Below are 17,966 nucleotides of genomic sequence, written 5' to 3' on the forward strand. Positions count from 1 at the left end.
GTGTGTGAATACGGCAGCGTTCCAGCCTGGGGCCTTGTTCCGCGGCGCCTCCGCCACCCCAAACTAGGTTCCCAGTGGCTGAGGTCACCAGATCGCGGAAAGGTCTTCCTGGGCTGCATTACCACTGCAAAGAGGCGCAGATGCCCACGGCGGTACTCCTTCGCAAGGGCCAGCCTAGGCCCCGCGACGCGCGTCGTCCACTGATCCCTAGGAACGCAGCATGGTGGGTGCGCCCGTCCCCTTCCGGAAGGCGGGTGAAACCCAGAGGCGCCCGCCCGACCAAGCAGCCTGCTTAGATTCTGAGTTTTGCCCTGACCACTGACGCCGCAGGCCCAGACAGAAAAGCAAAACAGCTGCTCCCAGCAACCTACTCCTGTACTGCTGCAGAGACCTTGACTGCCTCTGGACACCGTGGACTTCCAGCTTCGTGGACAAGGGGTATTAATATTTCCTTTTATAGCGCCCATACTTTGCAGTTTAGCAGGTAGCAACTAACTCGACGCCTCCAAAGGTTCGGGATATCCGCTTATTCTCGTGTTCGCGAAGGCAGGTGATGTGTTCCCTGGGCTTCCAGATATTCAAGAGGAGCAGCTCTGCACAGGCTCCACGAAAGCAACAGCAGAGCTGAGTGTCCTATGGCCCCCACTCACGCGGCATCGGTCTGCTAATCTTCTATCAGTTAATTTACTACTATGGACAGGCGTTTCTGTCTTCTCCAAGGGACCAGCTGCATAGGCGTGCAGTGCAGCCACACAGCTCGTGGAAAGGGCACAAGGCCAATCTCACTGTACCCGATACCACGTGACCTAACCCTTATCTTGGACCCCTCCCTTATTGAAGGGGTTCTACTGGCTGACATTTCTTCAGGGTCGACTGGGCTGGAAGCAATGTCCAGGACCCTTGGTTTTGTGCAGCTGTCTTCTCCTTAAGATGAGTACTGACAAAATGGTATGTACAAAACTAGAATTCCGTGCCAGCCAGTTCAGCGGTGTACTAAGGGGGTTCAATCCCTGCTGTGCCGTCCCGGCCCGCCCCTGGGGCGCGCTGAGCCAGCAACAGGCTGGTGTGGTGTCCGCCTGTAATCCCAGTGCTTGGGAGGCTGAAAACTGGCGGATCACAAGTCAGATCTGTGTATTGAGACTCTGTACTAAATATATAAAAGAAACCCTAGAATTCCAAAATCTTAAAGAACTAAAAAGATTAGCACTTTACAATTAAGGGGGAAAAGGCATTAGCCAGGTATTTAGTGGCTCCACCAAGAAGCCAGATACTTTGGAGGAAAAAAACAAAATGGCCAGGCATGAGCTTCAATGCCTGTAACAGCTTCTCCTTAAGGCAGGAGAGGTCTGAGCGACCTTGATGTGGCCCTGCAAACTGTCACCCCAAGCTAGCAGGTGCTCAGCCATCCCTCCTCTTCCACTGGGGGTCTGGGTGCGGGGTAGTCCAGGCTTCCTGGCTCAGCCAGAGCCTGGAAAGGGCTGATTCCGCTGGGAGGGTCCAAACGAGAAACCATTCTCAGACTGGTTTGTGCAAATGTTTTGTGTTTTTTGTTTTTTTTTTTATTTCCACATTTATATCACAAGGTGTCCACTTACTGGACCAAATAGCAAAGTTGCTCCCTTCTGTATCCTGAGAACACAGAAGTCTAGGTACTGTACATTCACTAAGGCTCCTTGTTTTTGCAAATCGCGTTTATGACAAATAACCATAAGGCAAACGAATCTAAAGGAATGGTTATGAGTGTTCCCAGCGCAGACAGGCCTCCCTCCTCACCCTCCGTGCAGCTCAGCACTAGGAGCATTGCCCTTGCTGTTGGTAGCTGGGGAGGGTCTAGAAAGGTGAAGTTTCCTAGGCATATGCAAGAAGGAAAAAGGACAGGAAGAGAGGAACAAGGTATTTGGCTGGTAGCCACATGAAGAGGGGATGAGAATAAACTTGAGGAAACTGAAATTTCTGCAGCATTTCTTTAAGAATGGGGATTCAACCGAAACCAGACAGGAATGGGTGAGTGCCTGTGGAGTGTGGGGTATGCCGGCCGGCCGGCGTACCCATCCGATGCCAGCGGCTCACAGACAGGGGCTGGGTAGAGAGCAGAGGCTGAGGCCAGCCCGCCGTCTCAAAGACACCGGGCCGAGCTCAGGAACAGAAAAGGAAGAAAGACATGAGATGCGTGCCTCTGTCGCTGTTACAGGAAACCTCCCCACAGCTGTCCTGCGCCCGTGTGCACGGAGGCCCTGCCTGGCACAGCTGCAGACCACCTGCATCTGTACCACTCCCTCCTCGAGGCGGGCCTAGCTCCTGCAGAGCTGGTTGCCAGAGTTCTGAACTCCCTTGTCCTTCCTTCTGCGCGGTCCTTCCTTTGCAATCGTGTTAGTAAACCGGTAGCAGCATTTCACAAAAGAAGGAGAGTGTGGAGGGAAGGGCTCAGAGACCCACGCTCCCCGCCCGCCTGGCTCTGCAAGGTGAGAATGCGCTTTGGGCGCAGGCCTCAGTCCAAGCAGACGTAAGGCAGAACGTTCAAACGCCCATCGTCGCCATGCGGATCGAGCGATATGCACTGTGTCCAGTCATACCAGTTACCCTGTGTGTCCTGACACCCGTTCACCCCTGGCCACTGGCTGGCCTCCAGTCGGTCTAGATCATCCTGCGTCACCTCTCGGCCCAGCCCTGGGAGGTCGGCTGGCGGTTCGTGGGGCACCAGCACATGCGGCTGCCGGGCCCCACGCCGTGTGCTCTCCTCCTGCCGCAGATACTCGGCCATGAAGTGGTGCGCCCCTGGGGTCTGGGCCCCCGACGATGACAGCAGGCTGCTCTGGCGGCTCAGGTATGACTGGATGATTTCATTGCGCGACAGCTCCTTCCAGTTCGTCTGCTCAAAGGGGCTCTGGAGGCTTGCCTTGGCCTCCTGCTTGTCCAGCTCTGTCCTGGGAGGCTGCTCCGTGTGCACGGGGCTGTCAGCCCGAACTGGCTCTTTCTGTGTCAGAGGTTTGATCTGTCTTGTCATGGGGTCAAAGGTGAGCTTGCGCTCTTTTAACCGGACAGGCTTGACGCCTGCCTCAGTCACCTGCCCGTCCAAGTTTACCATGTAGTCTCGAGGCCGGTACCTCTTTTTCTTTCTACTGTCTGAGCCACCCGAGGAGGCTGCATCGCTGTCCGCCTTGGAGGAGTCCGGGGAGAAGCCTGCCCAGGGCAGGTGCGGCTCGGCAGGGGGCAGCCCAGCCTTGCAGCCTGGGCCTGCCAGCCGCGGGTGGCCCTCAGGCTGCTCCAGCCAGCGCACCGGGCTCTCTGCACTGGGAAGCAGCTCCAGCCGCCGCACAGGAGGGGTGGACGGCTGGGCCAGTGGCAGCGGGGACGGTACCTGCGTGGCCTCGAGCACCGGGGGCCTCGGTGAGGGGCTGGGCACGGAGCCCTTGGGCGTGTAGGGGCTCCGTTGGCGGGCAAAGGAGCCCTCTTGCCGTGAGTTCCGGGGGCTGAAGGAGCAGCGGGCTGGAGCCCTGGGATGGGGGGGGCCTGGGGTCTCATCTACCTTGGCCTGAAGACAGGGCCCCGAGGGTCGGCTCAGGCCTGGGGAGCTAGGGTGCGGCCTCACAGCATTCACAGGGACCTTGCTGCTGTGCTGCTCATTCTCGTCGGCTTCCAGGCGGCTGCCCTCAGAGCCCAAGAGCCCACTGCCATCCACGGGGCTGGGGAAGCTCTCCGGGCTCCCGCTGATCCCGTTGGTAGGAAGTGGGGAGGAGTTGGGACCCAGGTCGTGGCCAGCCTTGCAGACCTTGGGAGGTGGGCCAGGGTGGCCAAGGTCACGCTGGTCCCCTCGGCGCTTGCGGCTTCCTAGCCTGTCCAGCCGTGGCCCTGGCAGCCTCTGGAGGTCATTGCGGTGCTTGAGGTCGGGAATGCCTTTGGGCACACTAGCCCCACCCTCTGGTCGGCAGTTATGAGCACCCCCGTTGGCCCCACGCAGGGCCGCCTCATTCTGCTGCACCGGCTCGATGAGTTTCTGCCAGCTTCGAAGCAGCTTCTTGGCCCGCTTGGCGAGCTCCTCATTCTTGGTTTTCTTGCGGACGTCATTAACAAGCTTCCCAAGTCGCGTCTCCTAGAAGCATACACATGTTTAGTGTGGGCTTTCCACCCTGGGCCACCAAACTGCCAGCTGCCTAGACTCAGACCCCACAGACTTCTGGTCCCTTGCACTGACACACAGCTTAGAAAGCCAGTCCTGGGTCACAGGTGGCTCTCAGCAGCACTGTCTCATGGTCTCCAGAACCTGGAAGCATTGGGCCATCAAGCTACTACATGGACACCGAGGGACACATGTGAGGGGAAGAGGGCCCATGTAGCACAGAGAGAGCTGGCCTGGGCTTCCTCCCATGATACACAGGGACAGGCTGGAGCACAGTACTCACCTCCAGTGCCTCTTTGGTAATGGGGTATCTCTCCAGGCTGGAGATGACTTCCAACACTGCCACCATGTTCCGGATCTGTGGGACAAAAGCCATTCATCAGGCTCCATCTCCCTAAGGCTGGCAGCTGGGGTGGCCTGCACCACCTGTGTGCTCACTATGCACTTGCCCGGCTCCCACACTTATACAAGGGACCTGCTCCCAACAGGGTGATGAGTCAGCTCTGCCTCAGCTGCCAGGGTATGGGAACTAAAGACCTAGCAGAAGAACCTACTTCAGAGAAAAGATCAGTATAGGGTAAGCTGGCCAACTGGGCCACATACATCTGTCAAGGCTCTAGAGAGGCATGTGGGCATGCTGAGGCTCTGGCAGAGACCAGGCAGTTGGTGGCACTGCCTGGCTGCGGCAGGCATCAGGACAAGGTGAGCTGAGGGCACAGGAAGATGCGCCCATAGCACAGCCAGTGCCTGTAACACCAGCAGTGGGGGGTAAGGTGTGACCCTCCCATTGGCCGTCCCCAACCCACCCAAGCACTCCCTGTACACGCCTGGTCACACTGTTATAGCAGGCCCACATGGCAGGTGCTGCTGCTGTCACATCACAGGTGGCATCGTTTTTGATGTCCCCACCCCCTAAGCAACTCCTGCTTGTCTGACACGGGAATGATCCAAAGCAGCACAAGCATAAGGGCCAAAAGCAAGCGGCTGATAACTCAAGAAAAGCCCAACACTGTGAGGGAGGAGCAGGCCTGGACTTAGAAACGTATGACATCACAGAAGGCAGATGCATGTGAGCCCAGCTAGCCTAGGGTGCTGCTAGGACAGACAGATTACTATGTAAGAAAAGACACTGATGGATACATACTGCCAACAGCTATCTGGTGAAGAACGGTCTGGGTGCCGGGAAAGCCCCACTGCATCCATGACAGGCAGGTGGTGGGCACCTTACATACTCCCAGTGCACAGTGACTCTGCACTTTGTGCAGACATGCACACACAATAGCAGCCTGAGCAGCTGCAGCAGCATCTCCCTGGTGTATGCATCCCATGCTGGCAACCCACAGCAAGCTGTGGCTGTGAACCTCATATTGTTCCTCATGTGCGCTGACAGCAGCCCAGGCCCAGACTGTGCAGTGTGGGCTCCAGGCCTCCGACTTCATGAGTGGAGTTGAGTGCAGCAGAGTAGAGCAGGGCAGGGCTGAGCCACACCTACAACCCCAAAGACTGTAGTGTTGGTCCCCCTGGCTCCTGTAGTCTGCCACCATCACAGGTGACCAGTAGGTCAAATAGCAGGGCTGCTCATCTCATCTACTCTGGGTGCCTTGGGCTGGGACCAGGGGCCAGGAGGCTGTGCTCTTTCTTTAGACGCTCAGGTGCTGGCAGAAGTCAGTCTTCCTGGCCGTAGGACAAAGGCCGCTATGGTTTGCTGGCTGTCCACCTACAGGCCTTTGCCAACTTTTGAAGAATGTTGCAGCCCTCAGCCCAGGACCTACCCTCCGGTCTTCTGCAAGCAGCTCTCTGACCATGTGGGGATGTGAGAACATCTCCCCACCTCAGGTCTGTCCCTCCTGTCCCCTCCACACAACAGGCACCACACCCCCAGGTTCAGGCTCCAGCGCTGATCATGCAGAACTCTAGCTTTTCTGCCCTTCTGCCAAAACCCAACCCAAGGTGAGACTGATGCCTCCCTTCCCCCCGGCTGTGGTGGGAAGGTGCGAGGTGACCACAAAGGGACCTGCACAGGTACCCCTGCACTGCACAGCACCTCGCTGTGGGCTGATTTACTGTGCACACAAAGCCATGCCTCTCAGTGCTGCTGGGTGGAGCCAAGTCCATGAACACAGCTGGAGGTCCTAGAACCCCTGCGCCACACCATCTGGCAGGAGGTAAAGCTGCTGCATATTTACTGCTTGCAGGATTCGGCTCAAGAGCAGCCCCAGTGGTGCAAGGGTCAGGCCTAAAGGGGAGACAAGGCTGATTCCAGCTCCAATGGAGCTCTGGACTTGCCATGTGGTCTTGTCTCCACTCCATGACCTCCCTGATAGGATCTATTTAGAGCCCTGGGTCCCCACACACTCCTGAACCAGGAGTCCTTGCACAGCAGAATGCTGCCCAGGCCCAAATGGCCTGGCGGCACAGAGTGTCCTTGTCCTTGGGCAGACACCATCCTGCTCCCAGATGGGAGGGAGGAGGCAAAACACCTAGGTAGCCCAGGCTTGGCTGACTAGTAGCCAGCAGCCAGCCTCTGGGACAAGGGCCAAACGGGGCTGCCACCACAGTCCCCCAACTGCCCACAGTCCCCATGCTGGGACCTCCTGGCCTTGCCCTCAAGATGGCCCTGCTAGTGGCCTGCAGGCTGTGCAGCCTCCCAGTGAGAGGAAAAGCCTGGCGCACAGCAGCCCTTTGTCCTCTGGAACTCATTTCCCCAGGCAAACCGCTCTGCTCTCTGCTCGCTGGAACAGAGTCCCCTGCCAGGCCACAGCCACCTGTGCTCCCATCGGATCCTTCCAAAGACACCAGCCACCTAATTTCCTTAGGGCTAGTGGAACCCAGTGTGGCCTCCCCCGACTCCCACAGTGACTACTGTCCCTCCCCACTTTTGTGAGCCCATTTGCCCTGTCCACTGTAGGTAAATATTTGCCTGGCCCAGGGGCACTTGATGTGGTGGTACCTGCCCCATGTGGACATCTGCAGGGAGACACACAGGCCAGGAGTCAGCAGCACCAGTGCGCATGGGGAGTGTGGGCAGACCTGAGGGGCTGCTCCATGGTGCCCACCACAAGGAGGGCAGGAAGCTACCAGATGTGGCCAAGTATGCACATCAAGTGATGGAAAGGATCCTGGAACTTCACTTACACAAGTACTTTTGCATTCCAGGGGCCACAACCAGATACACATGGCCTAGCAAGAAGGGATGCCACTGCCAGCTTCCACCAAGTAAGAAGACCATGTTTTTGGCTAGGGCATCTCAGCCATCAGAAGTACCAAGGAAGGGTGACTGTGCCAGTAACTCTTCCGCTGCTGGGACCTGCCTGACATGTACAACTTAGGAGCACAAGTTAACTCAGGCTCATGCTTTGGGGGGCTTTAGTTCATGGTGAGTAGCTAGTTCCAAGGAGAAGATAGCACGGTGCAAGGGCTGCTTTTTATGGCTGACAGGAAGCAGAACAAGGGGAGCCAGGAGGGAGACACACCTTTTGGAGTTATGCCTGGGTGACCACCTCCCTCCGCCAACAGGTTCCACCTCCTGGCCGCACATTCAGCGATGGTCTCATCCATAGCAAATCCACCAAAGAGATCAGTGCCCAAGATCCAGTCACTTCCCTGGCCCCACCTCTGAATGCTGGGGCACTGGGAATAAAGCCCCCAATCTACCAGTCTTTGAGGAGACACTTCAGCCATTTAGACCACAGCAGACAACCACCACCAAAGCACAAACATGGAAGCCACCCCCTCCCCAGCCACATGCTGAAGGTGTGACAGGCCCAGTGGGAAGTCAGGTCCCTGGGGGTGTGGCCTTCTTGAAGTGGGTATGGGAATCTTGGTCCCTCTCTCCCTTTCCCTCTCTGCTGCTATGTATTGTCTCAGTACCACAAAAACAAGTCCAATGTGCCTGGACCTCAAAAGAACACCATGATACACCTCTCTAGCTCTAAAGTGGACTCTCTAGGGACTTCATTGTGGTACGTGGTAGTCAGGCTCAGTAAGACAAAACACCAGAGGGATGCCTAGAGCCACACATATGACAGGCAAGGGCAATGCCTCACACAGGATAGCTCTTGGGTGGCACATGGAGCCCCTCAGATGGCTGCCTCCTCTATCCCTGGTGTGGCCTGGCCTGCACTCACACACAGCTCATCTCACAGAGGAGGAAAAAGCAAAGGAAATGGCCAGACAGCATGGATGAGAGGGAAGGAGATGTACCCTCCTGGCAGCCTGGCAAGAGTCTGGAGCTGGGGGGGGGGGTGGCGGCACCCACCCTGCTCAAGAAAGCTCCAGCACAAGGATAAGTACACTCAGCCAGGTGGTCAGCAAAGGCGCACCACACGTCTCTGCCTTCCGTGACAGGTCAGACTACTTTCCAAAGTGATATTGCAGAGTGAACATAATCATGGCATAATTCAGGCAAGCATGGCAGGAAGGAACAGATGCCAAGTTCGGCTGTAAGCTGCTACCTACTAAAAAGTTACCACATTCTCCCTTTTAGATGTGAAATTCACTCCAGGTTAAAACAGAAAACATTCTTGCTCCTAACATGTACAGATTTTCTCAGAACTTGCAGATACTGGCAGGGGACCAGAGGTGAGGCCAACAATTACCTGTTTCCAACTCAAGTGAGGGGTTCTGCTCTCTCCTAGCCTGCATGGGCCTCCCGTCCTGGGGTTTGAGCTGCATAGCTGGTGTATCTGGTGAGTTGCAGGGAGCTGGGCAGGCCCAGGGCACAGCTGATGCCCACTGCCCACAAGGGGCCCACTCGTACCTGGTCCCCAGGCTGGGTGCACTGGACATTGACTTCCCTTGTTCAGTTGTGCAGAACAGGCCCACCTGGCTCCAACCTAGGTGCTCAAGGTCATAAGGGAGGTAAGCGCATGCAGGGGAGGGGTGCCCCAGATTCTGGCTAAGTGAAGAGCCCTTTGCCCGTTTGGAAGGGCCTTCAGGGGCTGAGGACATGGAAATGCTGGGGCCTGGGGCCACCTCGCAGAGGGTTGCAAGCCATGTCACTCTACCCAGGGAGACAGAAGCATGCAAGAAGACTGATGCACAAGTCCCAGAAAAGGGGCAGCATGGCATCAGGCTCATCGTTGAGGCCTCTTGAGCCCAGGAGAAGCACAGTCATCTTTACACCTCCCCACAGCTCCTATGCCTGACCCACCTCCTGTGACTGCAGCCGCCGTGCAGCAGGGCTGGCCGGCCCCTGGGCTGCCTCCACTGGCCCTGCTATGGGGCTGGTGGGCAAAAGCTCTGGCCTGAGTAATTCCTGCCTGGTAGGGAATTTCCAGGCACAATATGAAAGGAGGAACTGAGACAACAAATACAGTGTCCTGAAGCCGTTGTGGGCTCTGCTCACCACACCGCCTCCTCTGTAGTATGGAGGTCCTGGGGGCCCAAGCTGCTGGGAAGCAGCAGAGTGTGGCTTTCCATTAGCCTGGAACAGGTCCTGCCCACCAGGCATGGCCACAGTCCTGCATATGCACTGTCCCCAAATGGGCAAGTCACAGAGCACTCTAAAGAGACACAGGGCCACACTGGATGCTTGCAGAGCTGTCTCCAGCTGTACTCAGCATGCTCAAGAGCCATGGTTGGGGATATCCTGGTAGGACCACCACCACAGGGGTTTTAGTTCACAGCCAATACTCAGTCCTCCTGATATGACACCAGCCACCCAACACCCCAGCCCTCTCTATCACCACACTGGGCAGTGCAGCTCCTACAGCCACTGGCCCACCCGGACCACCTCCTGGGTCAAAACGGACCAGGTCTGCAGTCCCCAGTGGGGACCTAGCAGCACAGACCCTGTCAAAACTGACTCATTTTCAAGAGATAACACGGGCATTGTCATCATTTAAAAAAAAAAAAATCAGAATGGTCTAGACAATTTACAAAACTGCTTGGCTCAAAAGGCTTTGCAAGTGTTCGTCTGCAAGCAAGCTGTCCTTCCAAACCCAAACATGCACAGACTGCTCCAAAAGCCAGTAGTCTGTGAGTGCCCAGTGTGTGGAGTTTTCCAACACACCTCCAGCTGACTCAACCAGCACCACCCCACTACCACACAGCCCTGCCTGTGCCTATATGCAGAGACCACAGTGAATGAAAGGGGCGTGGCTACACGTCTGCATGTCTGCAAGGTTGGCGCCAGTCACACCACCTGCAGCTGTAGCAAGGAAGCAAGTGCTCCTGCTGCTGCTGGCTGTTCTATACCTATCCCCAGTAGCTGCCTTCTGTTCCCCACAGCCTTAACAGCAAGTCCAAGCAGAAGGGAGCCTGTGCCAGAGCCCCAGGCACAGATCCACCAGTGTTTCCTGGGCTCCTCCTCCTGGGGCTGCTGGCCTCTGCATGCTAACGGCACCTTCCTGTGCCTAGACCCCGTGGTGCCTCACATCCACAGGGGCACACTTTCTCACTCCATGCTTCTCAGAGGAGGAAAGATGCTGCAGTAGGCATGCCCAGCCACCATGTGCAAAAGTACCTCCTCACCAGTGGGCTACCTGCTCCCTAGCAGCCAGCCATCTGGAGGCCCAGGGTCCTGCACACACAGATCCATGCAGTGTGCCTGGGAGGCAGCAGGCAGGGTTGAGTGTACACCATGGGCAGCCCTGAGGAGGAAGCAGCCAGGGGCATTGCACAGCAGCTGCAGCAGCTGGTGGCATGGTAAGCAAGCCCTAGGGCAGGATGGAGCAGAGGTAGCACATGCTCCACAGCCACCCCCAAACTGCTGCTACCTTCTTCTCCCCATTTAGGTTTCAGTAGTTTGTCCTCACCAAACTCCCAACTCAAGAGGCCCCTGGTGGCCTTACAGGTCTTATAATTCAGATCCTTGGGGAGCACAAGACTCCTAAGACCTCATGTGCCAATCAGCTTGGTCTTGCACAGGTAACACACCACTAGAAAGCCGGACAGCCTTCAGAGCCTTTCCTTTTTGCCATAAAGGCTCCCAAAGGGTTCCAGTGACTGTATCTGCAGATGGCAGGCTGGTGGCGGGGGTGAGGTGTTCTCCAGAAGAGTCTCTAAAAATGCTGGCTGCAGGAGGCTAGAAATGATCCACTGGCTGGGGAAGGGGTGCATAGGGTCCAGTCCCCACTTCCCGGGGATACAAGTGATCCACAACAAGAATGAGATAACTCTCTAGGAAGTGAGGAATGACCTCCAACAGATAGCCAGGTGATATTGGGGGCTGGCCATAGTGCATCTGCACCACTAGCTGGAGAACCAGGTTGAGACTGAGCAGACAAGGCCCAGATCAATGGGGACAAAGCCATAGTAAGGATACCTGTCAATGCAAGCAAGACCAGGCACCAACCAGAACCTGGGGAGGTCACCAGAAGATACCTGGAGCTCGTGAATGGCAATGCATGCTGACCACCACTCCACGCAACTTTGCCTGGGTCCGTGTCCCCAGGCACTCTGGTCTCTCTTGGAGGTAACCTCCATGGCCACGGAGAGAAGGTTGAAGGAGAAGAGACCCACTCGCCTGCCCAGGTAGCCTGTGTCCTGGGACCTGTGACACTCCAGAACCTCTGTGGATCAGTCAGCAAATGCTTCCTGAACACTGACCGCAGGCTAGGCTCCTCCAGCCCCAGCCCCTGGATTCCTGGATGGGTCTTATGGTGGGTCCCAACAAGGAGGGGAATGTACACCCTGAGCTGGGGCCCCTGGGGGGCATTCAACTCAACATTCACCCATGTGAGAGGAAGCTCAAGCATAGACAAACCTGCAGCCACACCCACAAATGAAGCACAGGTCGCCTAGGTAAACAGTGAGAGGTCAGCATATTACAGACATGCAGTGACAAGTGCTGTCTGCTTTCCTCACTACTGGGCACATGTCATGTGGTCACTAACTCTGTTCTTTTGAACCAAGGGACCAGAACAGCAAAAATCTCGGTGGGAAATAGGTGTGGTCCCTTAGCAAATTTGTGATTTGTGAAGTCCATTAGCAAATTTGAGGAAGGTAGCCAGGAGCTCCAGTGTACATTTATAGAATAGGGATCTCCCAAAGACACACAAACTCAGCTAGGTGTGAGAGGTCAACACGCCTCCCCTGGCCAGCTGTGGCCACCAACCGGAGGCCAGCAGAGGGTATTTGGTGAGACAGCCCCAAGCGCCAGGGGGCTCAGGCAGCCCTGAGCCACTGCCTCACTTCCCTGAGTGACTAAGTGCGAATGATGACAACAGCTCCTGCAGGGCTCCCAAGTGAGTGGCAAGCACAGAGGTGGACCCAAGGCCAGTGACCAGCACACTGCAGCTGCTCAGAAAGGAGGGTCATCCTATACTGCTCACAGTCACCACAGGACTGTGCTAGGAGGGGCTTGGCCCCTGTGCCTGCAGCTCCTGGACTGTGTGTGGGCATGAAGGATGATGGTGCAGGCAGGGACCGTCCTAGCAGGTACCATCACCCAGGACCACCATCACCCAGGGCACTGAAGGGTGGTTGTTCCAATCCAGCAGTTCCACTGCAGGCTAGCACTAACAGCAACACACGAATGCTTATCCCCAGGGTGAGCCCAGTGGGAAGGGCAGCAGGTGAATGCTGACAAATACACCGATGTGGGGTTGACAAAGTTAATTACTGCATACAACACCAAGGGTATCATACCCTGACAATGTCAGAGAAAAGTCCATAAGAGCACATCAAGAACAAGACCACAGGCTCATAAGCAAGACCCCAGTGGTGACAACAATGAGGCAGTGGGAAGAGTGACAGAACACAGGAGGTACAATCCAGGGTCAGTGCTGCTCCCACACCTGAGCTGGGGCCCCTGGGGGGCATTCAACTCAACATTCATTCAACTGGCAAACTTAGGGCTCAGGTGCATTTCTGGGTAGATATGGCACAGGCAATGGGGTCTCCTGTTCCCATGCAGCCTGCCTGAGAACAGCACCAACATGGCACCAAGCTGGCAAAGGCAACAATACTGGGCACACTGTACCTCCCCAAGAAATGCAGCCACACTCCCACTAAGGAAAAGGCAGGGCCACCCGGGTGGCAGGAGAACATTAATGGGTCCGGGGAAAGAGCTGTCAGCAGCTCAGTGTCCCAAGAGGCAATAAGAAAGTTAGTAAACAGGCAGGAAGACACTAAGGATGGACACTAAGGATGAGGAAAAGATAAGGAAAATCTGTAGGTCTACACAGGGAAAGAGAACCCTCTAGAGGGGGCTAGAAATTACAGCGGGACAAATAACTGACAACTGAAAAGCAATGTCATTAGCCGCAGTAACAGGTTAAAAATGAATAACTGAAACCTGTACCATCATCCTGATAGACTGGAAAGAGCATCCAACACACCGGGTGTGTGTGCCTGAGGACACTCGGCCCACAAGGAACAAAGGACTTCATGGAATGGCCCTTCCTAGCCTCCCTAAGAACAGGCAGGGCTCAAGCTGGCCAGCTTCATGCTTCCACTTGATGGCAAACCTCCTCCTCAGCCCTCAGCAGCCTCTAATTGGGAGGAGGAAAGGCAACCCCCACTACCAGTCCCAGATAGTCTCCAGAAAACCTTCCAAAATAGATATAAAAACTTACAATAATCAAGTTTAGCAAAGTGGCAAGATACAGGATAAATACATAAAATTCTATGGTATTTCCATATGCAAGCCACAGACATTCAGAAATTTATTTATTGAAACAAGGTCTTGGGGCCGGGGAGATAGCTCAGTAGAATAAGCGCTTGCTTGGCAAGCGCAAGGACCTGAGTTCAATCCCGGGTTCCACAAAAAAAAAAAAAAAAAAAAACAACCAGGGTCTCACTGTGTAGTTCAGGCTGGCCTTGAGCTCACTATATAACTCAAATGGCCTTAAACTCTTGGTGATCTTTTGGCCTCAGCTATCTGGGTACTGATAATTATAGGTGTGCACCACTATGCCTGACTAGAAATTGAAAATGAAAAAAAAACATCCCATTTATAATAGCAACTACAAAATATAAAGTAGGAATATATGCAACCAAAGACACATGAGGCCTAAACACTGGAAACTCAAACACAGTACAGAGCAAAGGAGACTCCAATAAATGTGATACACCAGTCACAGCAGGACTCAGCAGCATCAAAATGTCAGTTCTGTCTCCTACTAAACCATATACTCACAAGGCGATCCCAATCAAAATTCCAGCCAGATCTTTTGGAGAAAATGCCAAGTTAATTCTAAAAGTTATATGGAAATACAAAGATCTTAAAATAGCCAAAGAAATTTGTATGAAAGAAAACTGTGAGGCTTAAAATAATTCCAATACTTATTTAATCAAGACAGTGCAGTATGAGAGCAAAGACAGATGAATAGACCCATAGAACAGAAAAAAGAATCTGTTACAGACACACACTCGGGACTCTTAACAAAGGCAGATATTGGGGGCGATAGCGCTGTGTACACTGGACAGTCATACATCAAAACCAAATAAGAAAAAAAAAAAACAAATAAGAGGGGCTGGGGAGATAGCTCAGCAGTCTAAGTGCCTGCCTGGCAAGCACAAGGACCCAAGATCAATCCCTGGTACCACCTATTAGGCCGGGCCCAGAACCTTGAGCAAGCTGTGCCGGCCACCGAAACCAGGCGTGTTGGCACATGCCTGTAATCCCAGCACTGGAGAGACTGAGACAGGAGGTTCACTATGAGTCCAAGCTGCATAGCAAGACCCTGTACTAAATAAATAAATAAATAAATAAATAAATAAATAAATAACTGACTTTAAAAAAATTTAAAAGCAAACAAACAAGGGTTGGGTGTGGAACACATGCTATAATCTCAGCACTTGGGAGGTTGAAGCAGGAGGATCGCCTTGAGTTTGAGGCCAGCCTGCCTGGGCTACACAGTGAGGTTCGAGGCCAGCCTGCATTATATAGTGAGACCTTGCCTCAAAATCACACCAAACCACACCACACCACACCATACAAGAACAGAAAACAAACAAACAAAAAATCAACTGGTCAGGTGTGGTGGTACACACCTGTAAGCCCAGCACTCAGAAGGCTGATGGGCCAGGGATACAGCTCAAAGCACAAACACTTGCCTGGCAAGCATGAGATCCCAAGTTCAATTTCCGGTACAGAGGAAAAAAAAAAAAAAAAAAGAGGCTGAAGCTGGAGGGTCACTGTGAGTTTGAGGCCAGCCTAGGCTATATAATGAGATGTCTCAAAAACAAAATCAAAAATTAAATTAAAAAATATTTTCTCAAATGACCACTTTTAAGTAAAAAAACAAGCCACAGATTGGAAAGCAAACAAACAAAAAAACATGCAAATCATATACCAAAGAAAGAACTTCTATTTAGGTTACATAAAAAAACTTGTATTAATTGGATGAAGATGGTAAGAACAGGCAACAGACTTGAGAGTTCACTTAAGACCTTCCACCCTAAAGGAGATAAAGACCACAAACACTTGAAGAAGGTGTCTGACGCTAAAAGTCATCAGGAAAATGCAAATTCAAAGTACTAGGAGACAGCAAGCCCCCATACATTCTAGAATGGCTAAAATAAAAAGGTTGACCATATCAAATGCTTTCAAGGATATAAAGCAAATACATAAAGGACTTTTACATACTGCTGGAGGTACCACAAAATGGTATAATCACCTTGAAGACATTCTGGCAGATTCTTAACCCAGAAGCCCAAACAACAGAAGAACAAACTAGTGTTTAAAACGGAACACTACTCGGCAACAAAAAAGGGACTCCAAGGATACACCATAACATGTATGAATTTCCAAGTCAATACACCTAATTGAAGAGGCCAAAGAAAGAAAGTTTATGGATTACTAATTTCCTAACTCCACCAAATTCTTGAAAAGGCAGACTAAACTACAATGACAGAGAGCAGGTAAGTGGGAGCAGGGACAGGGGTGGGGTGTGTGTATGTATCACCAAAAGCAAAAGAAAATTTCTGGACTATGATGGACTTGATTGTGATGATGGTGTCCAGGTGTCAAAATGTATCAAGCTGTATGCATCCAATATACAGTTCACTGCTCATTGAGCAGCTGCTGTACTTCCATAAAGCTGTACAGATCTGTGGAGGCAGGGAACAGATGCAACAAGGGCCGACAAACGTAGGCAGGGGGCTGGGTCGATAGCTCAGTGATCTAAGAGCCTCCCTGGTAAGTTCAAGGATCTGGATTCGATCCCAGCACTGCATGCTAAGCTGGCCAGGCACACTTGTCTGCCACAGAAACCAGTCATGGTGGTGCATGTCTGTAATCCCAGTGCTGGAGAGGCTGAGACAGGAGGGTCACTATCAGTCCGAGCTATGTAGTGAAACTCTGTATCAAATAAATAAGTAAATACAAACATAGGCAGGGCTGTTGAGAAAGGAGCCCCACCTAAACACCACCACCCCCACACTGGGAAGGAGACCCCTCCTCTCCCAGGAAATGTGAACTGAGTACCCAACAATCATGCAACAATGTATATGCTGCACTCCCTATTACAGATCAGACTCTACTACCAGCTTTTCTTTCTGGAACATTCTGCGCACCCCTTACAACACCTGTACACTGAACAGACTGAATCCCAAAACTGCAGGTTCGAAAAGCTGGTTTTAGCCAGTCCAGCTTTAGGAGATGTCCTGGAGCCAAAGTGGGACACCAGGGCCTTTCAAGTTATGACAGAACAAGTGCAAGTTGCAGGTATGCATCTTCATGCATCTGTGGGGTTTCATTAGACTTCAACGCAAGCCCCAGGAGAGGAAGCCAACTTCCTGTCATCATGAGAGGCCAGTGGCTGCAAATATCTGTACAAAGTGTGCTCTCCCCCAAACACTCAAGAGTCCCCACAACCTCAGCAGCACCCACTTTCCTGCCCTTAAGCAGCCATGGCATGTGCTGGATCCTGTTCCCTTAAGCTCTGCCTGGCTTTCTGCTGTTGGGGTGAAGTTCTGGGATGACTGAAAGCTTCCTGAAATCCCTGACAACCAAGCTCGAGTCTACTATTCTCCATGATGGCCCATGCACCACAGCATCACATGGGCTGGTAATAAATCACAACATCTCCCCCAGGCCTCCAGAATCAGCAATGGCTCTTGGCCATATCTTCAGAAGTCCATATACCTGGAACAGACAGCCACTCTGTGAGGCAGCATCAGGTGCCTGGCCACTGCCCAGGGCCCTCCTTCATGGACCAGCTGATCCAGATGCTCCCCAGTAGTAATGCTGCCAGCACCCTGCACTGTTTTCCTCTGCCCAGAGCCCCCGCCCCCAGGTGTGACTTTTCCTAATCCAGAACAGCCCTACATTGGAGGCAGTGTGAGTGCTCAGACAGGCTACAGGACGCACAGAACCCAAGCTACCATCCCACAGAGCATGGCGCCATGCTGGAGGCCCACACTGATCTCATAGGAGGCTGTTCCTGAAGGTGGTATGCCAAGAATCACTACAGGATGAAAGACCAGGAATGGTCAGGTCAGCGGGGTTTGTGCCACCATTAACTGGCAGTCAGACAATGGCACCTGGAAGCCCCTCCCAGGTGCAGGTCTATCACTTCTTTCCACACAGGAGCCCATACAAGCACTTCTCTACCTACCACACATCACCGGAGCTTGTCACCTTATCCTCATTCCACTACCAGGCAACCCTAGAGCTTCCCACCAGAATAAAATTTTTTGGTACTGGGAATCGAACTCTGGACCTTGCACATGCCAGACAGGCACTTACGCTGAACTACATCCCTGGCCCCAAATCTTTTTTTTCTTTTCTTTCTTTTTTCCCCCAGTACTGGGGATTAAACTCAGGACCCTGTGCTTGCCAGGCAAAACCGGCCCCAAATCTTAAAACATCATTTCCACTAAATGTATCAAACGCTTTTGGGGAGAAGGGGTTTACCAGGAATCCAACTCAGGACCTTGTGCCTGCCAGCAGGCACTT

At 53.3% G+C, this 17,966-nt stretch overlaps 1 protein-coding gene across 1 annotated transcript in view; it reads right to left on the bottom strand.

Moving 5' to 3' along the window:
- Positions 1-1,161: 1,161 nt before the first annotated feature.
- Positions 1,162-17,966, bottom strand: part of Med26 (mediator complex subunit 26) — a 44,732-nt gene continuing 27,927 nt past the window's right edge. Inside the window, exons 2-3 of the mRNA XM_004647378.2 lie at positions 4,401-4,475; positions 1,162-4,090 (exon numbers count right to left, since the gene is read on the bottom strand). Coding sequence (XP_004647435.1) covers positions 2,489-4,090; positions 4,401-4,475 — 1,677 coding nt within the window. The 3' untranslated portion in view covers positions 1,162-2,488. The remainder of the gene's footprint in view (positions 4,091-4,400; positions 4,476-17,966) is intronic.

The sequence above is a fragment of the Octodon degus genome, unplaced genomic scaffold, assembly GCF_000260255.1.
Source record: "Octodon degus isolate 3935 unplaced genomic scaffold, OctDeg1.0 scaffold00304, whole genome shotgun sequence".
In the NCBI taxonomy this organism is placed as follows: domain Eukaryota; kingdom Metazoa; phylum Chordata; class Mammalia; order Rodentia; family Octodontidae; genus Octodon; species Octodon degus.